The sequence below is a fragment of the Telmatherina bonti genome (assembly GCF_933228915.1).
Source record: "Telmatherina bonti genome assembly, chromosome: 8".
Taxonomy (NCBI): Eukaryota; Metazoa; Chordata; class Actinopteri; order Atheriniformes; family Telmatherinidae; genus Telmatherina; species Telmatherina bonti.
The window spans coordinates 2,076,079-2,103,352 of NC_136626.1; the positions used below are offsets into that span (position 1 = coordinate 2,076,079).

The 27,274-nt window shown below is 61.8% G+C and overlaps 1 protein-coding gene across 1 annotated transcript in view; it reads right to left on the minus strand.

The window, feature by feature from the left end:
• The window catches only part of LOC306759488 (multiple PDZ domain protein-like), a gene marked incomplete at both ends in the record, with an annotated part of 123,458 nt that overhangs the window by 56,892 nt on the left and 39,292 nt on the right, over window positions 1-27,274 (minus strand). Inside the window, one exon of the mRNA XM_079245156.1 lies at window positions 22,448-22,521. Coding sequence (XP_079101282.1) covers window positions 22,448-22,521 — 74 coding nt within the window. The remainder of the gene's footprint in view (window positions 1-22,447; window positions 22,522-27,274) is intronic.

Genomic DNA, 27,274 nt, shown 5'->3' on the forward strand with positions numbered 1-27,274 from the left:
TCCAGGTCCAGGGTCAGGTCCAGCGTCAGGTCCAGGGTCAGGTCCAGGTTCAGGTCCAGGGTCAAGTCTAGGGTCAGATCCAGGGTCAGGTCCAGGTTCAGGGTCAGGTCCAGGTCCAGGGTCAGGTCCAGGGTCCAGGTCCAGGTCCAGGGTCAGGTCCAGGTCCAGGTCCACGGTCACGTCCAGGGTCAGATCCAGGTCCAGGTACAGGTCCAGGTCCAGGGTCAGGTCCAGGTCCAGGTCCAGGTTCAGGGTCAGGTCCAGGTTCACGGTCAGGTCCAGGTCCAGGTCCAGGTCCAGGGTCAGGTCCAGGTCCAGGTCCAGGTCCAGGGTCAGGTCCAGGGTCAGGTCCAGGTCCAGGTCCAGGTGCAGGGTCAGGACCAGGTTAAGTTGCAGGTCCAGGGTCAGGTAGGTCCAGGTCCAGGGTCAGGTCCAGGTCCAGGGTCAAGTCCAGGTCCAGGGTCAGGTCCAGGTTCAGGTCCAGGGTCAAGTCCAGGTCCAGGGTCAGGTCCAGGTTCAGGTCCAGGGTCCAGGTCCAGGTCCAGGGTCAGGTCCAGGTCCAGGTCCAGGGTCAGGTCCAGGTCCAGGTCAAGGGTCAGGTCCAGGTCCAGGGTCAGGTCCAGGTCAGGTCCAGGGTCAGGGCCAGGTCCAGGTCCAGGGTCATGGTCAAGTCCAGGTCCAGGTCCAGGTCCAGGGTCAGGTCCAGGTCTAGGCTGAGGTCCAGGTCCAGGTCCAGGGTCAGGTCCAGGTCCAGGTGCAGGGTCACGTCCAGGTCCAGGGAAAGGGTCAGGTCCAGGTTCAGGTCCAGGGTCAAGTCCAGGTCCAGGGTCAGGTCCAGGTTCAGGTCCAGGGTCAAGTCCAGGTCCAGGGTCAGGTCCAGGTTCAGGTCCAGGGTCAAGTCCAGGTCCAGGGTTAGGCCCAGGTCCAGGTCCAGGGTCAGGTCCAGGTCCAGGGTCAGGTCCAGGTTCAGGTGCAGGTCCAGGGTCAGGTCCAGGTCCAGGTCCAGGGTCAGGTCCAGGTTCAGGGTCAGGTCCAGGTTCAGGTCCAGGTCCAGGGTCAGGTCCAGGTCCAGGTCCAGGGTCAGAGCCAGGTCCAGGTCCAGGGTCAGGGTAAAGTCCAGGTCAGGTCCAGGTCCAGGTCCAGGGTCAGGTCCAGGTCTAGGGTCAGGTCCAGGTCCAGGTCCAGGGTCAGGTCACGGTCCAGGTCCAGGGTCAGGTCCAGGGTCAGGTCCAGGTCTAGGGTCAGGTCCAGCCCCAGGTCCACGGTCACGTCCAGGTCCAGGTCCAGGGTCAGGTCCAGGTCCAGGTCCAGGGTCAGGTCCAGGTCCAGGGAAAGGGTCAGGTCCAGGTTCAGGTCCAGGGTCAAGTCCAGGTCCAGGGTCAGGTCCAGGTTCAGGTCCAGGGTCAGGTCCAGGTCCAGGGTCAGGTCCAGGTCCAGGTCCAGGGTCAGGTCCAGGTCCAGGTCCAGGGTCAGGTCCAGGTCCAGGGTCAGGTCCAGGTCATGGTCCAGGGCCAGGTCCAGGGTCCAGGTCCAGGGTCAGGTCCAGGTCCAGGTCCAGGGTCAGGTCCAGCTCCAGGGTCAGGTCCAGGTCCAGGTGCAGGGTCAGGGTCAAGTCCAGGTCAGGTCCAGGTCCAGGTCCAGGGTCAGGTCCAGGGTCAGGTCCAGGTCCAGGTCTAGGGTCAGGTCCAGGTCCAGGTACAGGGTCAGGTCCAGGGTCAAGTCCAGGTCAGGTCCAGGTCCAGGTCCGGGGTCAGGTCCAGGTCCAGGTCTAGGGTCAGGTCCAGGTCCAGGGTCAGGTCCAGGTCCAGGTCCAGGTCTAGGGTCAGGTCCAGGTCCAGGGTCAGGTCCAGGTCCAGGTCCACGGTCACGTCCAGGGTCAGATCCAGGTCCAGGTACAGGTCCAGGGTCAGGTCCAGGTCCAGGTCCAGGTCCAGGGTCAGGTCCAGGTCCAGGTCCAGGGTCAGGTCCAGGGTCAAGTCAAGGTCAGGTCCAGGGTCTGGTCCAGGTCTAGGGTCAGGTCCAGGTCCAGGTCCACGGTCACGTCCAGGTCAAGGTCCAGGGTCCAGGTCCAGGGTCAGGTCCAGGTCCAGGTCCACGGTCACGTCCAGGGTCAGATCCAGGTCCAGGTACAGGTCCAGGGTCAGGTCCAGGTCCAGGTCCAGGTCCAGGGTCAGGTCCAGGTCCAGGTCCAGGGTCAGGTCCAGGGTCAGGTCCAGGGTCAAGTCAAGGTCAGGTCCAGGGTCTGGTCCAGGTCTAGGGTCAGGTCCAGGTCCAGGTCCACGGTCACGTCCAGGTCAAGGTCCAGGGTCCAGGTCCAGGGTCAGGTCCAGGTTCAGGTCCAGGGTCAGGTCCAGGTCCAGGGTCAGGTCCAGGTCCAGGTGCAGGGTCAAGTCCAGGGTCAAGGTCAGGTCCAGGGTCAAGTTCAGTCCAGGTCCAGGTCCAGGGTCAAGTCCAGTCCAGGTCCAGGTCCAGGTCCAGGTCCAGGGTCAGGTCCAGGTCCAGGTCCAGGGTCAGGTATAGGGTCAGGTCCAGGTCCAGGGTCAGGTCCAGGTCCAGGGTCAGGTCCAGGTCCAGGGGCAGGGTCAGGTCCAGGTTCAGGTTCAGGTTCAGGTCCAGGGTCAGGTCCAGGTCCAGTGTCAGGTCCAGGTCCAGGTGCAGGATCAGGTCCAGGGTCAGGTCCAGGTTCAGGTTCAGGTCCAGGGTCAGGTCCAGGTCCAGGTCCAGTGTCAGGTACAGGGTCAGGGTCAGGGTCAGGTCCAGGGTCAAGTCCAGTCCAGGTCCAGGTCCACGTGCAGGGTCAGGTCCAGGTCCAGGTCCAGGGTCAGGTCCAGGTTCAGGGTCAGGTCCAGGTCCAGGGTCAGGTCCAGGGTCCAGGTCCAGGTCCAGGTCCAGGGTCAGGTCCAGGTCCACGGTCACGTCCAGGGTCAGATCCAGGTCCAGGTACAGGTCCAGGGTCAGGTCCAGGTCCAGGTTCAGGGTCAGGTCCAGGTTCACGGTCAGGTCCAGGTCCAGGTCCAGGGTCAGGTCCAGGTCCAGGTTCAGGTCCAGGTTCAGGTCCAGGGTCAAGTCCAGGTCCAGGGTCAGGTCCAGGTTCAGGTCCATGGTCAGGTCCAGGTCCAGGGTCAGGTCCAGGTCCAGGGTCAGGTCCAGGTCCAGGTCCAGTGTCAGGGTCAAGTCCAGGTCAGGTCCTGGTCCAGGTCCAGGGTCAGGTCCAGGTCCAGGGTCAGGTCCAGGTTCAGGTCCAGGGTACAGGTCCAGGTCCAGGGTCAGGTCCAGGTCCAGGTCCAGGTCCAGGGTCAGGTCCAGGTCCAGGTCCAGGGTCAGGTCCAGGGTCAAGTCAAGGTCAGGTCCAGGGTCTGGTCCAGGTCTAGGGTCAGGTCCAGGTCCAGGTCCACGGTCACGTCCAGGTCCAGGTCCAGGGTCCAGGTCCAGGGTCAGGTCCAGGTCCAGGTCCAGGGTCAGGTCCAAGGTCAGGTCCAGGTGCAGGGTCAGGACCAGGTTAAGTTGCAGGTCCAGGGTCAGGTCCAGGTTCAGGTCCAGGGTCAGGTCCAGGTCCAGGGTCAGGTCCAGGTCCAGGTGCAGGGTCAAGTCCAGGGTTAGGGTCAGGTCCAGGGTCAAGTCCAGTCCAGGTCCAGGTCCAGGGTCAAGTCCAGTCCAGGTCCAGGTCCAGGTCCAGGTCCAGGGTCAGGTCCAGGTCCAGGTCCAGGGTCAGGTATAGGGTCAGGTCCAGGTCCAGGGTCAGGTCCAGGTCCAGGGGCAGGGTCAGGTCCAGGTTCAGGTTCAGGTCCAGGGTCAGGTCCAGGTCCAGTGTCAGGTCCAGGTCCAGGTGCAGGATCAGGTCCAGGGTCAGGTCCAGGTTCAGGTTCAGGTTCAGGTCCAGGGTCAGGTCCAGGTCCAGGTCCAGTGTCAGGTACAGGGTCAGGGTCAGGGTCAGGTCCAGGGTCAAGTCCAGTCCAGGTCCAGGTCCACGTGAAGGGTCAGGTCCAGGTCCAGGTCCAGGGTCAGGTATAGGGTCAGGTCCAGGTCCAAGGTCAGGTCCAGGTCCAGGTGTAGGGTCAGGTCCAGGTTCAGGTTCAGGTGCAGGGTCAGGTCCAGGTCCAGGGTCAGGTCCAGGGTCCAGGTCCAGGGTCAGGTCCAGCGTCAGGTCCAGGGTCAGGTCCAGGTTCAGGTCCAGGGTCAAGTCTAGGGTCAGATCCAGGGTCGGGTCCAGGTTCAGGGTCAGGTCCAGGTCCAGGGTCAGGTCCAGGGTCCAGGTCCAGGTCCAGGGTCAGGTCCAGGTCCAGGTCCACGGTCACGTCCAGGGTCAGATCCAGGTCCAGGTACAGGTCCAGGGTCAGGTCCAGGTCCAGGTCCAGGTTCAGGGTCAGGTCCAGGTTCACGGTCAGGTCCAGGTCCAGGTCCAGGTCCAGGGTCAGGTCCAGGTCCAGGTCCAGGTCCAGGTCCAGGTCCAGGGTCAGGTCCAGGGTCAGGTCCAGGTCCAGGTCCAGGTGCAGGGTCAGGACCAGGTTAAGTTGCAGGTCCAGGGTCAGGTAGGTCCAGGTCCAGGGTCAGGTCCAGGTCCAGGGTCAAGTCCAGGTCCAGGGTCAGGTCCAGGTTCAGGTCCAGGGTCAAGTCCAGGTCCAGGGTCAGGTCCAGGTTCAGGTCCAGGGTCCAGGTCCAGGTCCAGGGTCAGGTCCAGGTCCAGGTCCAGGGTCAGGTCCAGGTCCAGGTCAAGGGTCAGGTCCAGGTCCAGGGTCAGGTCCAGGTCAGGTCCAGGGTCAGGGCCAGGTCCAGGTCCAGGGTCATGGTCAAGTCCAGGTCCAGGTCCAGGTCCAGGTCCAGGGTCAGGTCCAGGTCTAGGCTGAGGTCCAGGTCCAGGTCCAGGGTCAGGTCCAGGTCCAGGTGCAGGGTCACGTCCAGGTCCAGGGAAAGGGTCAGGTCCAGGTTCAGGTCCAGGGTCAAGTCCAGGTCCAGGGTCAGGTCCAGGTTCAGGTCCAGGGTCAAGTCCAGGTCCAGGGTCAGGTCCAGGTTCAGGTCCAGGGTCAAGTCCAGGTCGAAGGTTAGGTCCAGGTCCAGGTCCAGGGTCAGGTCCAGGTCCAGGGTCAGGTCCAGGTTCAGGTCCAGGTCCAGGGTCAGGTCCAGGTCCAGGTCCAGGGTCAGGTCCAGGTCCAGGGTCAGGTCCAGGTTCAGGTCCAGGTCCAGGGTCAGGTCCAGGTCCAGGGTCAGAGCCAGGTCCAGGTCCAGGGTCAGGGTAAAGTCCAGGTCAGGTCCAGGTCCAGGTCCAGGGTCAGGTCCAGGTCTAGGGTCAGGTCCAGGTCCAGGTCCAGGGTCAGGTCACGGTCCAGGTCCAGGGTCAGGTCCAGGGTCAGGTCCAGGTCTAGGGTCAGGTCCAGCCCCAGGTCCACGGTCACGTCCAGGTCCAGGTCCAGGTCCAGGGTCAGGTCCAGGTCCAGGGAAAGGGTCAGGTCCAGGTTCAGGTCCAGGGTCAAGTCCAGGTCCAGGGTCAGGTCCAGGTTCAGGTCCAGGGTCAGGTCCAGGTCCAGGGTCAGGTCCAGGTCCAGGTCCAGGGTCAGGTCCAGGTCCAGGTCCAGGGTCAGGTCCAGGTCCAGGGTCAGGTCCAGGTCATGGTCCAGGGCCAGGTCCAGGGTCCAGGTCCAGGGTCAGGTCCAGCTCCAGGGTCAGGTCAAGGTCCAGGTCCAGGTGCAGGGTCAGGGTCAAGTCCAGGTCAGGTCCAGGTCCAGGTCCAGGGTCAGGTCCAGGTCCAGGGTCAGGTCCAGGTCCAGGTCTAGGGTCAGGTCCAGGTCCAGGTACAGGGTCAGGTCCAGGTCCAGGTCCAGGTGCAGGGTCAGGTCCAGGTCCAGGGTCAAGTCCAGGTCCAGGGTCAGGTCCAGGTTCAGGTCCAGGGTCAAGTCCAGGTCCAGGGTCAGGTCCAGGTTCAGGTCCAGGGTCCAGGTCCAGGGTCAGGTCCAGGTCCAGGTCCAGGGTCAGGTCCAGGTCCAGGGTCAGGTCCAGGTCAGGTCCAGGGTCAGGGCCAGGTCCAGGTCCAGGGTCAGGGTCAAGTCCAGGTCCAGGTCCAGGTCCAGGGTCAGGTCCAGGTCTAGGGTGAGGTCCAGGTCCAGGTCCAGGGTCAGGTCCAGGTCCAGGTGCAGGGTCAGGTCCAGGTCCAGGTGCAGGGTCACGTCCAGGTACAGGGAAAGGGTCAGGTCCAGGTTCAGGTCCAGGGTCAAGTCCAGGTCCAGGGTCAGGTCCAGGTTCAGGTCCAGGGTCAAGTCCAGGTCCAGGGTCAGGTCCAGGTTCAGGTCCAGGGTCAAGTCCAGGTCGAAGGTTAGGTCCAGGTCCAGGTCCAGGGTCAGGTCCAGGTCCAGGGTCAGGTCCAGGTTCAGGTCCAGGTCCAGGGTCAGGTCCAGGTCCAGGTCCAGGGTCAGGTCCAGGTCCAGGGTCAGGTCCAGGTTCAGGTCCAGGTCCAGGGTCAGGTCCAGGTCCAGGGTCAGAGCCAGGTCCAGGTCCAGGGTCAGGGTAAAGTCCAGGTCAGGTCCAGGTCCAGGTCCAGGGTCAGGTCCAGGTCTAGGGTCAGGTCCAGGTCCAGGTCCAGGGTCAGGTCACGGTCCAGGTCCAGGGTCAGGTCCAGGGTCAGGTCCAGGTCTAGGGTCAGGTCCAGCCCCAGGTCCACGGTCACGTCCAGGTCCAGGTCCAGGTCCAGGGTCAGGTCCAGGTCCAGGGAAAGGGTCAGGTCCAGGTTCAGGTCCAGGGTCAAGTCCAGGTCCAGGGTCAGGTCCAGGTTCAGGTCCAGGGTCAGGTCCAGGTCCAGGGTCAGGTCCAGGTCCAGGTCCAGGGTCAGGTCCAGGTCCAGGTCCAGGGTCAGGTCCAGGTCCAGGGTCAGGTCCAGGTCATGGTCCAGGGCCAGGTCCAGGGTCCAGGTCCAGGGTCAGGTCCAGCTCCAGGGTCAGGTCAAGGTCCAGGTCCAGGTGCAGGGTCAGGGTCAAGTCCAGGTCAGGTCCAGGTCCAGGTCCAGGGTCAGGTCCAGGTCCAGGGTCAGGTCCAGGTCCAGGTCTAGGGTCAGGTCCAGGTCCAGGTACAGGGTCAGGTCCAGGTCCAGGTCCAGGTGCAGGGTCAGGTCCAGGTCCAGGGTCAAGTCCAGGTCCAGGGTCAGGTCCAGGTTCAGGTCCAGGGTCAAGTCCAGGTCCAGGGTCAGGTCCAGGTTCAGGTCCAGGGTCCAGGTCCAGGGTCAGGTCCAGGTCCAGGTCCAGGGTCAGGTCCAGGTCCAGGGTCAGGTCCAGGTCAGGTCCAGGGTCAGGGCCAGGTCCAGGTCCAGGGTCAGGGTCAAGTCCAGGTCCAGGTCCAGGTCCAGGGTCAGGTCCAGGTCTAGGGTGAGGTCCAGGTCCAGGTCCAGGGTCAGGTCCAGGTCCAGGTGCAGGGTCAGGTCCAGGTCCAGGTGCAGGGTCACGTCCAGGTACAGGGAAAGGGTCAGGTCCAGGTTCAGGTCCAGGGTCAAGTCCAGGTCCAGGGTCAGGTCCAGGTTCAGGTCCAGGGTCAAGTCCAGGTTCAGGGTCAGGTCCAGGTTCAGGTCTAGGGTCAAGTCCAGGTCCAGGGTCAGGTCCAGGTCTAGGTCCAGGGTCAGGTCCAGGTCCAGGGTCAGGTCCAGGTTCAGGTCCAGGTCCAGGGTCAGGTCCAGGTCCAGGTCCAGGGTCAGGTCCAGGTCCAGGGTCAGGTCCAGGGTCAGGTCCAGGTCCAGGGTCAGGTCCAGGTCCAGGGTCAGGTCCAGGTCCAGGTCCAGGGTCAGGTCCAGGTCAGGTCCAGGGTCAGGGCCAGGTCCAGGTCCAGGGTCAGGGTCAAGTCCAGGTCAGGTCCAGGTCCAGGTCCAGGGTCAGGTCCAGGTCTAGGGTCAGGTCCAGGTCCAGGTCCAGGGTCAGGTCACGGTCCAGGTCCAGGGTCAGGTCCAGGGTCAGGTCCAGGTCTAGGGTCAGGTCCAGCCCCAGGTCCACGGTCACGTCCAGGTCCAGGTCCAGGTCCAGGGTCAGGTCCAGGTCCAGGTCCAGGTCCAGGGTCAGGTCCAGGTCCAGGGAAAGGGTCAGGTCCAGGTTCAGGTCCAGGGTCAAGTCCAGGTCCAGGGTCAGGTCCAGGTTCAGGTCCAGGGTCAGGTCCAGGTCCAGGGTCAGGTCCAGGTCCAGGTCCAGGGTCAGGTCCAGGTCCAGGTCCAGGGTCAGGTCCAGGTCCAGGGTCAGGTCCAGGTCATGGTCCAGGGCCAGGTCCAGGGTCCAGGTCTAGGGTCAGGTCCAGGTCCAGGTCCAGGGCCAGGTCCAGGTCCAGGGTCAGGTCCAGGTCCAGGTCCACGTGCAGGGTCAGGGTCAAGTCCAGGTCAGGTACAGGACCAGGTCCAGGGTCAGGTCCAGGTCTAGGGTCAGGTCCAGGTCCAGGTCTAGGGTCAGGTCCAGGTCCAGGTACAGGGTCAGGTCCAGGGTCAAGTCCAGGTCAGGTCCACGTCCAGGTCCGGGGTCAGGTCCAGGTCCAGGTCCAGGGTCAGGTCCAGGTCCAGGTCCAGGGTCAGGTCCAGGTCCAGGTCCAGGTCTAGGGTCAGGTCCAGGTCCAGGTCCAGGGTCAGGTCCAGGTCCAGGTCTAGGGTCAGGTCCAAGTCCAGGGTCAGGTCCAGGTTCAGGTCCAGGGTCAAGTCCAGGTCCAGGGTCAGGTCCAGGGTCAGGTCCAGGTCCAGGTCCAGGGTCAGGTCCAGGTCAGGTCCAGGTCCAGGGTCAGGGTCAAGTCCAGGTCAGGTCCAGGTCCAGGTCCAGGGTCAGGTCCAGGTCTAGGGTCTGGTCCAGGTCCAGGTCCAGGGTCAGTTCCAGGTCCAGGGTCAGGTCCAGGGTCAAGTCCAGGTCAGGTCCAGGTCCAGGTCCAGGGTCAGGTCCAGGTCCAGGTGCAGGGTCAGGTCCAGGTCCAGGTCCAGGGTCAGGTCCAGGTCCAGGGAAAGGGTCAGGTCCAGGTTAAGGTCCAGGGTCAAGTCCAGGTCCAGGGTCAGGTCCAGGTTCAGGTCCAGGGTCAAGTCCAGGTCCAGGGTCAGGTCCAGGTCCAGGGTCAGGTCCAGGTCCAGGGTCAGGGTCAGGTCCAGGTCCAGGTCCAGGGTCAGGTCCAGGTCAGGTCCAGGGTCAGGGCCAGGTCCAGGTCCAGGGTCAGGGTCAGGGTCAAGTCCAGGTACGGTCCTGGTCAAGGTCCAGGGTCAGGTCCAGGTCTAGGGTCAGGTCCAGGTCTAGGGTCAGGTCCAGGTCCAGGTCCAGGGTCAGGTCCAGGTCTAGGGTCAGGTCCAGGTCCAGGTCCAGGTCCAGGGTCAGGTCCAGGTCCAGGGTCAGGTCCAGGGTCCAGGGTCAGGTCCAGGTTCAGGTCCAGGGTCAAGTCCAGGTCCAGGGTCAGGTCCAGGTCCAGGTCCACAGTCACATCCAGGGTCAGATCCAGGGTCAGGTCCAGGTTCAGGGTCAGGTCCAGGTCCAGGTCCAGGGTCAGGTCCAGGTCCAGGGTCAGGTCCAGGTCCAGGTCCAGGGTCAGGTCCAGGTGCAGGGTCAGGACCAGGTTAAGTTGCAGGTCCAGGGTCAGGTCCAGGTCCAGGTCCAGGGTCAAGTCCAGGTCCAGGGTCAGGTCCAGGTTCAGGTCCAGGATCAGGTCCAGGTCCAGGGTCAGGTCCAGGTCCAGGGTCAGGTCCAGGTCCAGGTCCAGTGTCAGGGTCAAGTCCAGGTCAGGTCCTGGTCCAGGTCCAGGGTCAGGTCCAGGTCCAGGGTCAGGTCCAGGTCCAGGTCCAGGTCCAGGGTCAGGTCCAGGTCAGGTCCAGGGTCAGGGCCAGGTCCAGGTCAGGTCCAGGTCCAGGTCCAGGGTCAGGTCCAGGTCTAGGGTCAGGTCCAGGTCCAGGTCCAGGTCCAGGGTCAGGTCCAGGTCCAGGTCCAGGGTCAGGTCCAGGGTCAAGTCCAGGTCAGGTCCAGGGTCAGGTCCAGGTCTAGGGTCAGGTCCAGGTCCAGGTCCACGGTCACGTCCAGGTCCAGGTCCAGGGTCCAGGTCCAGGGTCAGGTCCAGGTCCAGGGTCAGGTCCAGGTCCAGGGTCAGGTCCAGGGTCAGGTCCAGGGTCAGGACCAGGTTAAGTTGCAGGTCCAGGGTCAGGTCCAGGTCCAGGTCCAGGGTCAAGTCCAGGTCCAGGGTCAGGTCCAGGTTCAGATCCAGGTTCAGGTCCAGGGTCAAGTCCAGGTCCAGGGTCAGGTCCAGGTTCAGGTCCAGGGTCAGGTCCAGGTCCAGGGTCAGGTCCAGGTCCAGTGTCAGGGTCAAGTCCAGGTCAGGTCCTGGTCCAGGTCCAGGGTCAGGTCCAGGTCCAGGGTCAGGTCCAGGTTAAGGTCCAGGGTCCAGGTCCAGGTCCAGGGTCAGGTCCAGGTCCAGGGTCAGGTCCAGGTTCAGGTCCAGGGTCAGGTCCAGGTCCAGGGTCAGGTCCAGGTCCAGTGTCAGGGTCAAGTCCAGGTGAGGTCCTGGTCCAGGTCCAGGGTCAGGTCCAGGTCCAGGGTCAGGTCCAGGTCCAGGTCCAGGTCCAAGGTCAGGTCCAGGTCAGGTCCAGGGTCAGGGCCAGGTCCAGGTCAGGTCCAGGTCCAGGTCCAGGGTCAGGTCCAGGTCTAGGGTCAGGTCCAGGTCCAGGTCCAGGTCCAGGGTCAGGTCCAGGTCCAGGCCCAGGGTCAGGTCCAGGGTCAAGTCCAGGTCAGGTCCAGGGTCAAGTCCAGGTCTAGGGTCAGGTCCAGGTCCAGGTCCACGGTCACGTCCAGGTCCAGGTCCAGGGTCCAGGTCCAGGGTCAGGTCCAGGTCCAGGGTCAGGTCCAGGTCCAGGGTAAGGTCCAGGGTCAGGTCCAGGGTCAGGTCCAGGTCCAGGTCCAGGGTCAGGTCCAGGTTCAGGTCCAGGGTCAAGTCCAGGTCCAGGGTCAGGTCCAGGTTCAGGTCCAGGGTCAAGTCCAGGTCCAGGGTCAGGTCCAGGTCCAGGGTCAGGTCCAGGTCCAGTGTCAGGGTCAAGTCCAGGTCAGGTCCTGGTCCAGGTCCAGGGTCAGGTCCAGGTCCAGGGTCAGGTCCAGGTCCAGGTCCAGGTCCAGGTCCAAGGTCAGGTCCAGGTCAGTTCCAGGGTCAGGGCCAGGTCCAGGTCAGGTCCAGGTCCAGGTCCAGGGTCAGGTCCAGGTCTAGGGTCAGGTCCAGGTCCAGGTCCAGGTCCAGGGTCAGGTCCAGGTCCAGGCCCAGGGTCAGGTCCAGGGTCAAGTCCAGGTCAGGTCCATGGTCAAGTCCAGGTCTAGGGTCAGGTCCAGGTCCAGGTCCACGGTCACGTCCAGGTCCAGGTCCAGGTCCAGGGTCAGGTCCAGGTCCAGGGTCAGGTCCAGGTCCAGGGTAAGGTCCAGGGTCAGGTCCAGGGTCAGGTCCAGGTCCAGGTCCAGGGTCAGGTCCAGGTTCAGGTTCAGGTCCAGGGTCAAGTCCAGGTCCAGGGTCAGGTCCAGGTTCAGGTCCAGGGTCAAGTCCAGGTCCAGGGTCAGGTCCAGGTTCAGGTCCAGGGTCAGGTCCAGGTCCAGGGTAAGGTCCAGGTCCAGGGTCAGGTCTAGGTCCAGTGTCAGGGTCAAGTCCAGGTCAGGTCCTGGTCCAGGTTCAGGTCCAGGGTCAAGTCCAGGTCCAGGGTCAGGTCCAGGTTCAGGTCCAGGGTCAGGTCCAGGTCCAGGGTCAGGTCCAGGTCCAGGGTCAGGTCCAGGTCCAGTGTCAGGGTCAAGTCCAGGTCAGGTCCTGGTCCAGGTCCAGGATCAGGTCCAGGTCCAGGGTCAGGTCCAGGTTCAGGTCCAGGGTCCAGGTCCAGGTCCAGGGTCAGGTCCAGGTCCAGGTCCAGGGTCAGGTCCAGGTCCAGGTCCAGGGTCAGGTCCAGGTCAGGTCCAGGGTCAGGGCCAGGTCCAGGTCCAGGTCCAGGGTCAGGGTCAAGTCCAGGTCAGGTCCAGGTCCAGGTCCAGGGTCAGGTCCAGGTCTAGGGTCAGGTCCAGGTCCAGGTCCAGGGTCAGGTCACGGTCCAGGTCCAGGGTCAGGTCCAGGGTCAGGTCCAGGTCTAGGGTCAGGTCCAGCCCCAGGTCCACGGTCACGTCCAGGTCCAGGTCCAGGGTCAGGTCCAGGTCCAGGGTCAGGTCCAGGTCCAGGGTCAGGTCCAGGTTCAGGTCCAGGGTCAGGTCCAGGTCCAGGGTCAGGTCCAGGTCCAGGTCCAGGGTCAAGTCCAGGTCCAGGGTCAGGTCCAGGTTCAGGTCCAGGGTCAGGTCCAGGTCCAGGGTCAGGTCCAGGTCCAGGTCCAGGGTCAGGTCCAGGTCCAGGGTCAGGTCCAGGTCATGGTCCAGGGTCAGGTCCAGGGTCCAGGTCCAGGGTCAGGTCCAGGTCCAGGTCCAGGGTCAGGTCCAGGTCCAGGTCCAGGTGCAGGGTCAGGGTCAAGTCCAGGTCAGGTCCAGGTCCAGGTCCAGGTCCAGGGTCAGGTCCAGGTCTAGGGTCAGGTCCAGGTCCAGGTACAGGGTCAGGTCCAGGGTCAAGTCCAGGTCAGGTCCAGGTTCAGGTCCAGGGTCAGGTCCAGGTCCAGGGTCAGGTCCAGGTCCAGTGTCAGGGTCAAGTCCAGGTCAGGTCCTGGTCCAGGTCCAGGGTCAGGTCCAGGTCCAGGGTCAGGTCCAGGTTCAGGTCCAGGGTCCAGGTCCAGGTCCAGGGTCAGGTCCAGGTCCAGGGTCAGGTCCAGGTCCAGTGTCAGGGTCAAGTCCAGGTCAGGTCCTGGTCCAGGTCCAGGGTCAGGTCCAGTTACAGGGTCAGGTCCAGGTCCAGGTCCAGGTCCAGGGTCAGGTCCAGGTCAGGTCCAGGGTCAGGGCCAGGTCCAGGTCAGGTCCAGGTCCAGGTCCAGGGTCAGGTCCAGGTCTAGGGTCAGGTCCAGGTCCAGGTCCAGGGTCAGGTCCAGGTCCAGGTCCAGGGTCAGGTCCAGGGTCAAGTCCAGGTCAGGTCCAGGGTCAGGTCCACGGTCACGTCCAGGTCCAGGTCCAGGGTCCAGGTCCAGGGTCAGGTCCAGGTCCAGGGTCAGGTCCAGGTCCAGGGTCAGGTCCAGGGTCAGGTCCAGGGTCAGGACCAGGTTAAGTTGCAGGTCCAGGGTCAGGTCCAGGTCCAGGTCCAGGGTCAGGTCCAGGTTCAGGTCCAGGGTCAAGTCCAGGTCCAGGGTCAGGTCCAGGTTCAGGTCCAGGTTCAGGTCCAGGGTCAAGTCCAGGTCCAGGGTCAGGTCCAGGTTCAGGTCCAGGGTCAGGTCCAGGTCCAGGGTCAGGTCCAGGTCCAGTGTCAGGGTCAAGTCCAGGTCAGGTCCTGGTCCAGGTCCAGGGTCAGGTCCAGGTCCAGGGTCAGGTCCAGGTTCAGGTCCAGGGTCCAGGTCCAGGTCCAGGGTCAGGTCCAGGGTCAGGTCCAGGTCCAGGGTCAGGTCCAGGGTCAGGTCCAGGGTCAGGACCAGGTTAAGTTGCAGGTCCAGGGTCAGGTCCAGGTCCAGGTCCAGGGTCAGGTCCAGGTTCAGGTCCAGGGTCAAGTCCAGGTCCAGGGTCAGGTCCAGGTTCAGGTCCAGGTTCAGGTCCAGGGTCAAGTCCAGGTCCAGGGTCAGGTCCAGGTTCAGGTCCAGGGTCAGGTCCAGGTCCAGGGTCAGGTCCAGGTCCAGTGTCAGGGTCAAGTCCAGGTCAGGTCCTGGTCCAGGTCCAGGGTCAGGTCCAGGTCCAGGGTAAGGTCCAGGTTCAGGTCCAGGGTCCAGGTCCAGGTCCAGGGTCAGGTCCAGGTCCAGGGTCAGGTCCAGGTCCAGTGTCAGGGTCAAGTCCAGGTCAGGTCCTGGTCCAGGTCCAGGGTCAGGTCCAGGTCCAGGGTCAGGTCCAGGTCCAGGTCCAGGTCCAGGGTCAGGTCCAGGTCAGGTCCAGGGTCAGGGCCAGGTCCAGGTCAGGTCCAGGTCCAGGTCCAGGGTCAGGTTCAGGTCTAGGGTCAGGTCCAGGTCCAGGTCCAGGGTCAGGTCCAGGTCCAGGTCCAGGGTCAGGTCCAGGGTCAAGTCCAGGTCAGGTCCAGGGTCAGGTCCAGGTCTAGGGTCAGGTCCAGGTCCAGGTCCACGGTCACGTCCAGGTCCAGGTCCAGGGTCCAGGTCCAGGGTCAGGTCCAGGTCCAGGGTCAGGTCCAGGTCCAGGGTCAGGTCCAGGGTCAGGACCAGGTTAAGTTGCAGGTCCAGGGTCAGGTCCAGGTCCAGGTCCAGGGTCAGGTCCAGGTTCAGGTCCAGGGTCAAGTCCAGGTCCAGGGTCAGGTCCAGGTTCAGGTCCAGGTTCAGGTCCAGGGTCAAGTCCAGGTCCAGGGTCAGGTCCAGGTTCAGGTCCAGGGTCAGGTCCAGGTCCAGGGTCAGGTCCAGGTCCAGGGTCAGGTCCAGGTCCAGTGTCAGGGTCAAGTCCAGGTCAGGTCCTGGTCCAGGTCCAGGGTCAGGTCCAGGTCCAGGGTCAGGTCCAGGTTCAGGTCCAGGGTCCAGGTCTAGGTCCAGGGTCAGGTCCAGGTCCAGGTCCAGGTCCAGGGTCAGGTCCAGGTCCAGGTCCAGGGTCAGGTCCAGGGTCAAGTCCAGGTCAGGTCTAGGGTCAGGTCCAGGTCTAGGGTCAGGTCCAGGTCCAGGTCCACGGTCACGTCCAGGTCCAGGTCCAGGGTCCAGGTCCAGGGTCAGGTCCAGGTCCAGGGTCAGGGCCAGGTCCAGGGTCAGGTCCAGGGTCAGGTCCAGGTTCAAGTCCAGGTGCAGGGTCAGGACCAGGTTAAGTTGCAGGTCCAGGGTCAGGTCCAGGTCCAGGTCCAGGGTCAGGTCCAGGTTCAGGTCCAGGGTCAAGTCCAGGTCCAGGGTCAGGTCCAGGTTCAGGTCCAGGTTCAGGTCCAGGGTCAAGTCCAGGTCCAGGGTCAGGTCCAGGTTCAGGTCCAGGGTCAGGTCCAGGTCCAGGGTCAGGTCCAGGTCCAGGGTCAGGTCCAGGTCCAGTGTCAGGGTCAAGTCCAGGTCAGGTCCTGGTCCAGGTCCAGGGTCAGGTCCAGGTCCAGGGTCAGGTCCAGGTTCAGGTCCAGGGTCCAGGTCCAGGTCCAGGGTCAGGTCCAGGTCCAGGGTCAGGTCCAGGTCCAGGTCCAGGGTCAGGTCCAGGTCCAGGGTCAGGTCCAGGTCCAGGTCCAGGGTCAGGTCCAGGTCCAGGTCCAGGGTCAGGTCCAGTTCAGGTCCAGGGTCAGGGCCAGGTCCAGGTCAGGTCCAGGTCCAGGTCCAGGTCCAGGGTCAGGTCCAGGTCCAGGTACAGGGTCAGGTCCAGGTCCAGGTCTAGGGTCAGGTCCAGGTCCAGGTCCAGGGTCAGGTCCAGGTCCAGGTCCAGGGTCAGGTCCAGGTCCAGGGAAAGGGTCAGGTCCAGGTTCAGGTCCAGGGTCAAGTCCAGGTCCAGGGTCAGGTCCAGGTTCAGGTCCAGGGTCAAGTCCAGGTCCAGGGTCAGGTCCAGGTCCAGGTCCAGGGTCAGGTCCAGGTCCAGGTCCAGGTCAGGTCCAGGTCCAGGTCCAGGGTCAGGTCCAGGTCTAGGGTCAGGTCCAGGTCCAGGTCAGGTCCAGGTCCAGGGTCAGGTCCAGGTCTAGGGTCAGGTCCAGGTCCAGGTCCAGGGTCAGGTCCAGGTCCAGGTCCAGGGTCAGGTCCAGGGTCAAGTCCAGGTCAGGTCCAGGGTCAGGTCCAGGTCTAGGGTCAGGTCCAGGTCCAGGTCCACGGTCACGTCCAGGTCCAGGTCCAGGGTCAGGTCCAGGGTCAAGTCCAGGTCAGGTCCAGGGTCAGGTCCAGGTCTAGGGTCAGGTCCAGGTCCAGGTCCACGGTCACGTCCAGGTCCAGGTCCAGGGTCCAGGTCCAGGGTCAGGTCCAGGTCCAGGGTCAGGTCCAGGGTCAGGTCCAGGGTCAGGACCAGGTTAAGTTGCAGGTCCAGGGTCAGGTCCAGGTCCAGGTCCAGGGTCAGGTCCAGGTTCAGGTCCAGGGTCAAGTCCAGGTCCAGTGTCAGGTCCAGGTTCAGGTCCAGGTTCAGGTCCAGGGTCAAGTCCAGGTCCAGGGTCAGGTCCAGGTTCAGGTCCAGGGTCAGGTCCAGGTCCAGGGTCAGGTCCAGGTCCAGGGTCAGGTCCAGGTCCAGTGTCAGGGTCAAGTCCAGGTCAGGTCCAGGTCCAGGGTCAGGTCCAGGTCCAGGTTCAGGTCCAGGGTCCAGGTCTAGGTCCAGGGTCAGGTCCAGGTCCAGGTCCAGGTCCAGGGTCAGGTCCAGGTCCAGGTCCAGGGTCAGGTCCAGGGTCAAGTCCAGGTCAGGTCTAGGGTCAGGTCCAGGTCTAGGGTCAGGTCCAGGTCCAGGTCCACGGTCACGTCCAGGTCCAGGTCCAGGGTCCAGGTCCAGGGTCAGGTCAAGGTCCAGGGTCAGGGCCAGGTCCAGGGTCAGGTCCAGGGTCAGGTCCAGGTTCAAGTCCAGGTGCAGGGTCAGGACCAGGTTAAGTTGCAGGTCCAGGGTCAGGTCCAGGTCCAGGTCCAGGGTCAGGTCCAGGTTCAGGTCCAGGGTCAAGTCCAGGTCCAGGGTCAGGTCCAGGTTCAGGTCCAGGTTCAGGTCCAGGGTCAAGTCCAGGTCCAGGGTCAGGTCCAGGTTCAGGTCCAGGGTCAGGTCCAGGTCCAGGGTCAGGTCCAGGTCCAGGGTCAGGTCCAGGTCCAGTGTCAGGGTCAAGTCCAGGTCAGGTCCTGGTCCAGGTCCAGGGTCAGGTCCAGGTCCAGGGTCAGGTCCAGGTTCAGGTCCAGGGTCCAGGTCCAGGTCCAGGGTCAGGTCCAGGTATAGGGTCAGGTCCAGGTCCAGGTCCAGGGTCAGGTCCAGGTCCAGGGTCAGGTCCAGGTCCAGGTCCAGGGTCAGGTCCAGGTCCAGGTCCAGGGTCAGGTCCAGGTCAGGTCCAGGGTCAGGGCCAGGTCCAGGTCAGGTCCAGGTCCAGGTCCAGGTCCAGGGTCAGGTCCAGGTCCAGGTACAGGGTCAGGTCCAGGTCCAGGTCTAGGGTCAGGTCCAGGTCCAGGTCCAGGGTCAGGTCCAGGTCCAGGTCCAGGGTCAGGTCCAGGTCCAGGGAAAGGGTCAGGTCCAGGTTCAGGTCCAGGGTCAAGTCCAGGTCCAGGGTCAGGTCCAGGTTCAGGTCCAGGGTCAAGTCCAGGTCCAGGGTCAGGTCCAGGTCCAGGTCCAGGTCAGGTCCAGGTCCAGGTCCAGGGTCAGGTCCAGGTCTAGGGTCAGGTCCAGGTCCAGGTCAGGTCCAGGTCCAGGTCCAGGGTCAGGTCCAGGTCTAGGGTCAGGTCCAGGTCCAGGTCCAGGGTCAGGTCCAGGTCCAGGTCCAGGGTCAGGTCCAGGGTCAAGTCCAGGTCAGGTCCAGGGTCAGGTCCAGGTCTAGGGTCAGGTCCAGGTCCAGGTCCACGGTCACGTCCAGGTCCAGGGTCCAGGTCCAGGGTCAGGTCCAGGTCCAGGGTCAGGTCCAGGTCCAGGGTCAGGTCCAGGGTCAGGTCCAGGGTCAGGACCAGGTTAAGTTGCAGGTCCAGGGTCAGGTCCAGGTCCAGGTCCAGGGTCAGGTCCAGGTTCAGGTCCAGGGTCAAGTCCAGGTCCAGGGTCAGGTCCAGGTTCAGGTCCAGGTTCAGGTCCAGGGTCAAGTCCAGGTCCAGGGTCAGGTCCAGGTTCAGGTCCAGGGTCAGGTCCAGGTCCAGGGTCAGGTCCAGGTCCAGGGTCAGGTCCAGGTCCAGTGTCAGGGTCAAGTCCAGGTCAGGTCCTGGTCCAGGTCCAGGGTCAGGTCCAGGTCCAGGGTCAGGTCCAGGTTCAGGTCCAGGGTCCAGGTCTAGGTCCAGGGTCAGGTCCAGGTCCAGGTCCAGGGTCAGGTCCAGGTCCAGGTCCAGGTCCAGGGTCAGGTCCAGGGTCAAGTCCAGGTCAGGTCCAGGGTCAGGTCCAGGTCTAGGGTCAGGTCCAGGTCCAGGTCCACGGTCACGTCCAGGTCCAGGTCCAGGTCCAGGGTCCAGGTCCAGGGTCAGGTCAAGGTCCAGGGTCAGGGCCAGGTCCAGGGTCAGGTCCAGGGTCAGGTCCAGGTTCAAGTCCAGGTGCAGGGTCAGGACCAGGTTAAGTTGCAGGTCCAGGGTCAGGTCCAGGTCCAGGTCCAGGGTCAGGTCCAGGTTCAGGTCCAGGGTCAAGTCCAGGTCCAGGGTCAGGTCCAGGTTCAGGTCCAGGTTCAGGTCCAGGGTCAAGTCCAGGTCCAGGGTCAGGTCCAGGTTCAGGTCCAGGGTCAGGTCCAGGTCCAGGGTCAGGTCCAGGTCCAGGGTCAGGTCCAGGTCCAGTGTCAGGGTCAAGTCCAGGTCAGGTCCTGGTCCAGGTCCAGGGTCAGGTCCAGGTCCAGGGTCAGGTCCAGGTTCAGGTCCAGGGTCCAGGTCCAGGTCCAGGGTCAGGTCCAGGTCCAGGGTCAGGTCCAGGTCCAGGTCCAGGGTCAGGTCCAGGTCCAGGGTCAGGTCCAGGTCCAGGTCCAGGGTCAGGTCCAGGTCCAGGTCCAGGGTCAGGTCCAGGTCAGGTCCAGGGTCAGGGCCAGGTCCAGGTCAGGTCCAGGTCCAGGTCCAGGTCCAGGGTCAGGTCCAGGTCCAGGTACAGGGTCAGGTCCAGGTCCAGGTCTAGGGTCAGGTCCAGGTCCAGGTCCAGGGTCAGGTCCAGGTCCAGGTCCAGGGTCAGGTCCAGGTCCAGGGAAAGGGTCAGGTCCAGGTTCAGGTCCAGGGTCAAGTCCAGGTCCAGGGTCAGGTCCAGGTTCAGGTCCAGGGTCAAGTCCAGGTCCAGGGTCAGGTCCAGGTCCAGGTCCAGGGTCAGGTCCAGGTCCAGGTCCAGGTCCAGGTCCAGGGTCAGGTCCAGGTCAGGTCCAGGGTCAGGGCCAGGTCCAGGTCCAGGGTCAGGGTCAAGTCCAGGTCAGGTCCAGGTCCAGGGAAAGGGTCAGGTCCAGGTTCAGGTCCAGGGTCAAGTCCAGGTCCAGGGTCAGGTCCAGGTTCAGGTCCAGGGTCAGGTCCAGGTCCAGGTCCAGGGTCAGGTCCAGGTTCAGGTCCAGGGTCAAGTCCAGGTCCAGGTCCAGGGTCAGGTCCAGGTTCAGGTCCAGGGTCAAGTCCAGGTCCAGGGTCAGGTCCAGGTTCAGGTCCAGGGTCAAGTCCAGGTCCAGGTCCAGGGTCAGGGTCAAGTCCAGGGTCAGGTCCAGGTCCAGGGAAAGGGTCAGGTCCAGGTTCAGGTCCAGGGTCAAGTCCAGGTCCAGGGTCAGGTCCAGGTTCAGGTCCAGGGTCAAGTCCAGGTCCAGGTCCAGGGTCAGGTCCAGGTCCAGGTCCAGGTCCAGGTCCAGGTCCAGGGTCAGGTCCAGGTCAGGTCCAGGGTCAGGGCCAGGTCCAGGTCCAGGGTCAGGGTCAAGTCCAGGTCAGGTCCAGGGTCAGGTCCAGGTCCAGGGTCAGGTCCAGGTCCATGGAAAGGGTCAGGTCCAGGGTCCAGGTCCAGGGTCAGGTCCAGGTCCAGGGTCAGGTCCAGGTCCAGGGTCAGGTCCAGGGTCAGGACCAGGTTAAGTTGCAGGTCCAGGGTCAGGTCCAGGTCCAGGGTCAGGTCCAGGTTCAGGTCCAGGGTCCAGGTCAGGTCCAGGGTCAGGTCCAGGTCCAGGTCCAGGGTCAGGTCCAGGTTCAGGTCCAGGGTCCAGGTCAGGTCCAGGGTCCAGGTCAGGTCCAGGGTCAGGTCCAGGTCCAGGTCCAGGGTCAGGTCCAGGTCAGGTCCAGGGTCAGGGCCAGGTCCAGGTCCAGGTCCAGGTCCAGGGTCAGGTCCAGGTCAGGTCCAGGGTCAAGTCCAGGTCCAGGGTCAGGTCCAGGTTCAGGTCCAGGTTCAGGTCCAGGGTCAAGTCCAGGTCCAGGGTCAGGTCCAGGTTCAGGTCCAGGGTCAGGTCCAGGTCCAGGGTCAGGTCCAGGTCCAGGGTCAGGTCCAGGTCCAGTGTCAGGGTCAAGTCCAGGTCAGGTCCTGGTCCAGGTCCAGGGTCAGGTCCAGGTCCAGGGTCAGGTCCAGGTCCAGGGTCAGGTCCAGGTCCAGGTCCAGGGTCAGGTCCAGGTCCAGGGTCAGGTCCAGGTCCAGGTCCAGGGTCAGGTCCAGGTCCAGGTCCAGGGTCAGGTCCAGGTCAGGTCCAGGGTCAGGGCCAGGTCCAGGTCAGGTCCAGGTCCAGGTCCAGGTCCAGGGTCAGGTCCAGGTCCAGGTACAGGGTCAGGTCCAGGTCCAGGTCTAGGGTCAGGTCCAGGTCCAGGTCCAGGGTCAGGTCCAGGTCCAGGTCCAGGGTCAGGTCCAGGTCCAGGGAAAGGGTCAGGTCCAGGTTCAGGTCCAGGGTCAAGTCCAGGTCCAGGGTCAGGTCCAGGTTCAGGTCCAGGGTCAAGTCCAGGTCCAGGGTCAGGTCCAGGTCCAGGTCCAGGGTCAGGTCCAGGTCCAGGTCCAGGTCCAGGTCCAGGGTCAGGTCCAGGTCAGGTCCAGGGTCAGGGCCAGGTCCAGGTCCAGGGTCAGGGTCAAGTCCAGGTCAGGTCCAGGTCCAGGGAAAGGGTCAGGTCCAGGTTCAGGTCCAGGGTCAAGTCCAGGTCCAGGGTCAGGTCCAGGTTCAGGTCCAGGGTCAGGTCCAGGTCCAGGTCCAGGGTCAGGTCCAGGTTCAGGTCCAGGGTCAAGTCCAGGTCCAGGTCCAGGGTCAGGTCCAGGTTCAGGTCCAGGGTCAAGTCCAGGTCCAGGGTCAGGTCCAGGTTCAGGTCCAGGGTCAAGTCCAGGTCCAGGTCCAGGGTCAGGGTCAAGTCCAGGGTCAGGTCCAGGTCCAGGGAAAGGGTCAGGTCCAGGTTCAGGTCCAGGGTCAAGTCCAGGTCCAGGGTCAGGTCCAGGTTCAGGTCCAGGGTCAAGTCCAGGTCCAGGTCCAGGGTCAGGGTCAAGTCCAGGGTCAGGTCCAGGTCCAGGGAAAGGGTCAGGTCCAGGTTCAGGTCCAGGGTCAAGTCCAGGTCCAGGGTCAGGTCCAGGTTCAGGTCCAGGGTCAAGTCCAGGTCCAGGTCCAGGGTCAGGTCCAGGTCCAGGTCCAGGTCCAGGGTCAGGTCCAGGTCAGGTCCAGGTCCAGGGTCAGGGTCAAGTCCAGGTCAGGTCCAGGGTCAGGTCCAGGTCCAGGGTCAGGTCCAGGTCCATGGAAAGGGTCAGGTCCAGGGTCCAGGTCCAGGGTCAGGTCCAGGTCCAGGGTCAGGTCCAGGTCCAGGGTCAGGTCCAGGGTCAGGACCAGGTTAAGTTGCAGGTCCAGGGTCAGGTCCAGGTCCAGGGTCAGGTCCAGGTTCAGGTCCAGGGTCCAGGTCAGGTCCAGGGTCAGGTCCAGGTCCAGGTCCAGGGTCAGGTCCAGGTTCAGGTCCAGGGTCCAGGTCAGGTCCAGGGTCCAGGTCAGGTCCAGGGTCAGGTCCAGGTCCAGGTCCAGGGTCAGGTCCAGGTCAGGTCCAGGGTCAGGGCCAGGTCCAGGTCCAGGTCCAGGTCCAGGGTCAGGTCCAGGTCAGGTCCAGGGTCAGGGCCAGGTCCAGGTCCAGGGTCAGGGTCAAGTCCAGGTCAGGTCCAGGTCCAGGGAAAGGGTCAGGTCCAGGTTCAGGTCCAGGGTCAAGTCCAGGTCCAGGGTCAGGTCCAGGTTCAGGTCCAGGGTCAGGTCCAGGTCCAGGTCCAGGGTCAGGTCCAGGTTCAGGTCCAGGGTCAAGTCCAGGTCCAGGTCCAGGGTCAGGTCCAGGTTCAGGTCCAGGGTCAAGTCCAGGTCCAGGGTCAGGTCCAGGTTCAGGTCCAGGGTCAAGTCCAGGTCCAGGTCCAGGGTCAGGGTCAAGTCCAGGGTCAGGTCCAGGTCCAGGGAAAGGGTCAGGTCCAGGTTCAGGTCCAGGGTCAAGTCCAGGTCCAGGGTCAGGTCCAGGTTCAGGTCCAGGGTCAAGTCCAGGTCCAGGTCCAGGGTCAGGTCCAGGTCCAGGTCCAGGTCCAGGTCCAGGGTCAGGTCCAGGTCAGGTCCAGGGTCAGGGCCAGGTCCAGGTCCAGGGTCAGGGTCAAGTCCAGGTCAGGTCCAGGGTCAGGTCCAGGTCCAGGGTCAGGTCCAGGTCCATGGAAAGGGTCAGGTCCAGGGTCCAGGTCCAGGGTCAGGTCCAGGTCCAGGGTCAGGTCCAGGTCCAGGGTCAGGTCCAGGGTCAGGACCAGGTTAAGTTGCAGGTCCAGGGTCAGGTCCAGGTCCAGGGTCAGGTCCAGGTTCAGGTCCAGGGTCCAGGTCAGGTCCAGGGTCAGGTCCAGGTCCAGGTCCAGGGTCAGGTCCAGGTTCAGGTCCAGGGTCCAGGTCAGGTCCAGGGTCCAGGTCAGGTCCAGGGTCAGGTCCAGGTCCAGGTCCAGGTCCAGGTGGAACATATGAAATACTGTGTGTGAGCTCTCACTCTGCGTTGGGGGGGCTGCTGGACAGACTCTCCACCTGAGACGTGATGGCGCTGATGTTTGTGTCCGCCGCCACCTGACACACAAAGAAACCAACATGGACACCTGGAAAGCACAATCTCCCTTTCATCATGCTTTAGGAGTTCCATTGAACCGGCTTCTTGTTGGGAAGGTGTGTCCTGGTCCAGAGCTCGGGTCCTGCAGGAGGAGCAATCACAACATCATGCAGAAGAACTGTTACCCCCTTGACTTTCCACCCAAGCTGGATTGGCCTTCAACGTGGACCGAGAGGAAACCTGAACAGGGTTCCTGAGTGATACCTCCTTCTGCTGGAGCACAATAAGAGCTTGATCAGCATGAAGTCCTGCTGCTGGACGACTCTGATAACACAGTTCAGTCTCTGAGTCAATAAGATCAGACTGAATCCTGTCAGAAACTCTCCAATCCACTCTATAAAGCACGTTAAAAATGTCTAAAATGTTTAAGAACGTCGCAAAGTGCTGCACAGAGTCAAAAATCACAAAATAAAAATAAAATGAAATAATAATGTCGTTAAAAACAGGTAAAACAATTAAAAATAAATAAACACCCAAATAACTAAAAAGAAAAATAAAATAAAAGACAGAGGACCATACAACTCACACAGGGAGGGGAGGTGGGGGGCACTCGGACATGGAGGGGCAGGGTCCAGAGTCCAGGACCGACTACGGAGAACACCCTGTCCCCTCTAGTCTTAAGTCTCGTCTTAGGCACCACAAGCTGGGACTGGCCCTGAGACCTCAAGGTGTGAACTGGGGTGTCAGCATTCTGTAATGTACTGAGGGGGTGTCCATTTAAAGCTTTACAAACAAACATAAGATCTTAAAATCAATTCTAAAGCATACAGGCAGACAATCGGGGTGATGTGATCATGTTTTCTGGTCAGAAGTTGTCCGGCAGCGTGTTGGCTGATACCTGCATAGAGACTGTTGCAGTCGTCCTGTTGAGCAGAAATAAAAGCACAACTTGTTCCAGAACATGAAAAGATAAAAACTTTCACTTTTGATTAAAGACGAATGAGATAAAAACTTGATTTTAAAATGGCATTGACGTGTTTATCAAGCTTAAAATCAACATCCATTGTAATGCCAAGGCTGGTGATTTTAAAGAGGTCCATATTTAACGGGGGAGTTTCCCAACAGCAGGATCTCAGCCTTTTCCTTATTTAATTTCAGAAAGTTCTGAGCTAACCAGGCCTTGACGTCACCAAGACATTGAGTAAGGGTGTCAGGAGGCAGCAATCGCTTTTGGAGATTGGCATGTACATTTGGCAGTCATTAGCATAGAAGTGATATGACATACCATGTTTTTTTTGAAGATTTCCCTGAGTGGGAGAGATATGGCAAAAAGAATTGGTCCTAGAAAAGAGCCTTGGGGGACTCCACAGTGCAGAGGAGGAGAAGATGAAGAGGAATCCCCCAGTCTGACCGAAAATGACCTCCCACTCAGGTAAGGTAGAGAGCAGTCCCCCTGACACCCGCACAGTTCTTCAAACGAGATAAGAGTTGTGTGGTCTACCGTATCAGAAGCAGCTGTCAGGTCTAACAGCACTAAAATGGCAGAGCTACCAGAATCAGTCATTAAAAACCTTAAAAAGTGCAGACTCAGTGCTATGAAAGCTTTGTAGCCCGACTGAAGCGGGTCTAAAATACCATTTGTGTCTAAAAACGGCTGCTCTAAGATATTGTCTCTAAGATATTGCTTTCTCCAATATCTTAGAGACCAGTGGTAGTTTAGAGATGGGGCGATACTAGATCTATTGGGTCCAGGCCAGATTTTTTCATCAGCGGCTCAACAACAGCGTTTTTACAAAATGTGGGAACAGTCCCAGACACCAAGCTCTTATTAATTATCTCCCTTACGAAGGAGCCGATTGTGCCCCAAACCTCTTTAAAAGTCGAGGAGGGACCGGGTCCGTGGGACAGGAGGAGGGTTTAGGTTTGTAGACGATCCCAGTAGGTAGCATGCTAATGTCACTAACCATGTTAATGAACCTCCTGGCAGGCCAGGAGAACCCCCCCACGCTCACGCCCCCGCCACCCCATCCCAACCCAACCACACATGCCCCACCAAACACCCCTCCACCACCCACAGCCCCCCCCCCCTCCAAACTTCACCCTCACTCACACATCCCATTCCGCATATACCCCCCCCCACACACACACACACACACACCCTCACTCCTCCAACACAGGCACACCTTATTACATACAACCCACCCACCAACACAACCCTCCACACACACACCTACTCATCTGCACACATCCCTATCCCCTCAGCCCCCCTACCCACCTATATCCCCAACCCTAATCCCCCCCCTCCCCCCCCCAATCCATCTGTAACCCCATACACCTACTCCCACACATCCTCACCTCACCCCTCCATCATGTCCCATGTGAGATGTCCCAGAGGGGGCAAAGGACAGGATCAGGGCCCCCATAATTACCGCCCACCACTCCCAGCGTCCCCCCCACCACCCCACAGATGCAGCTGACCCAGCACATAATTACCGCCCACCACTCCCAGCGTCCCCCCCACCACCCCACAGATGCAGCTGACCCAGCACCCCCCCCCCCCCAGGGCCTGCGACAACCCTCCGACAGCCAGGCCAGCCCAGACTTAGGTCTAATGGATGGCTCAGCTCCTTCTTCACCACGACAGACCGGCGCAGAGCCCGCATTACTGCAGACGCCGCACCGATCCGTCTGTCCATCTCACGCTCCATCCTTCCCTCACTCGTGAACAAGACCCCGAGATATTTAAACTCCTCCACTTGAGGCAGGACCTGACTCCCGACCCGGAGAGGGCAATCCACCCTATTCCGGCTGAGGACCATGGTCTCAGATTTTGAGGTGCTGATTCTCATCCCAGCCGCTTCACACTCGGCCGCGAATCGCTCAAGCGAGAGCTGGAGATCACGACCAGATGAAGCCAACAGGAACACGTCATCTGCAAAAAGCAGGGACCCAATCCTGAGGCCACCAAGTCGGATCCCCTCAACACCTCGGCTGCACCTAGAAATTCTGTCCATATAAGTTATGAACAGAATCGGTGATAAAGGGCAGCCTTGGCGGAGTCCAACCCTCACCGGAAACGAATCCGACTTACTACCGGCAATGCGGACCAAGCTCTGACACCTGTCGTACAGGGACCGGACAGCTCGTACAAGGGGGTCCGGTACCCCATACTCCCGGAGTACCCCCCACAGGAGCCCCCGGGGGACACGGTTGAATGCCTTCTCCAGGTCCACAAAGCACATGTAGACTGGTTGGGCAAACTCCCATGCCCCATACTCCAATGAGTCCTGAACCAGCTCTTTGTAGGTCCATGTCTGAGAACGGTTTGTCGGCATTTGATAGTCGTGGTGACTGACCGGACTCACCGAGACTTTCTGACCATGGTGTTTATAAAACCAGATCTACAGTCCTAAATCCAGAACCCCAGATTCAGAATTCCAGATCCAGAGTCCCAGATTTACAGTACTAAATCCAGAGTCACAGATCCACAGTCCCCGATCCAGAATCCGAGTTCCAAAATCCCAGATCCAAAGTCCCAGCTCCAAAATTCCAGATCCAGATACAGAGTCCTAGATCCAGAATTCCAGATCCGGAATTCCAGATCCAGAGTCCCAGATCCAAAGTTCCCAATCCAAAGTCCCAGTTCTAAAATCCGAGCTCCAAGGACAAAGATCAAACATTCCAGATGCAGAATTCCCAATCCAGAGTTCTAGATTTACAGTTCTAAATCAAGAGTCTTAGATCCATGATTACGGATCCGGAATTCTAAATAAAAAAATTCCAGATCTAGAATTCCAGATCAAGAATTCCAGATTCAGAGTTCTAGATCTGGAAAGAGGGTATAGAGCTGGTCCACTGTTCCGCGACCAGGACGAAAACCACACTGCTCCTCCTCAATCCGGGATTCGACTATCCGGCGGACCCTCCTCTCCAGGACCCCTGAATAGACCTTACCAGGGAGACTGAGGAGTGTGATTCCCCTGTAATTGGAACACACCCTCCGGTCCCCCTTCTTAAAGAGGGGGACCACCACCCCAGTCTGCCAGTCCAGCGGTACTGCCCCCGATGTCCACGCGATGCTGCAGAGGCGTGTCAGCCAGGACAGCCCCACAGCATCCAGAGCCTTAAGGAACTCCGGGCGGATCTCATCCACCCCCGGGGCCTTGCTGCCAAGGAGCTTTTTGACCACCTCAGCGACTTCAGCCCCAGAGATAGGAGAGTCCACCCCTGAGTCCTCCAGCTCTGCTTCCTCATCGGAAGACATGTTGGTAGGATTGAGGAGGTCTTCGAAGTATTCCTTCCACCGACCCACAACGTTCCGAGTTGAGGTCAGCAGCCCCAACCCCAACGTGCAGGCACCAAGCTGGGGGCTGATGAGAATGCCCACACCTGCTCGGCGCCTCTCACCATGAGCAACTCCAGAGTGGAAGAAGGTCCAGCCCCTCTCGAGGGTTCTGGTTCCAGAGCCCAAGCCATGCGTCGAGGTGAGTCCAACTATATCTAGTCGGAACCGCTCAACCTCGCGCACAAGCTCAGGCTCCTTCCCCACCAGAGAGGTGACGTTCCATGTCCCTAGAGCCAGCTTCTGCAGCCGGGGATCAGACCGCCAGGGTCCCCGCCCCTTGCTGCCCCCCAGCTCACATTGCACCCGACCCCTACGGCTCCTCCCGCAGATGGTGAGCCCACGGGAGGTCATACTGATTAACGTTTCTATAAAATATTGGGAGTCGCTTTTAAAGGTAAAGTAGCAGAGTGAGGACACTTCGTCAGGGT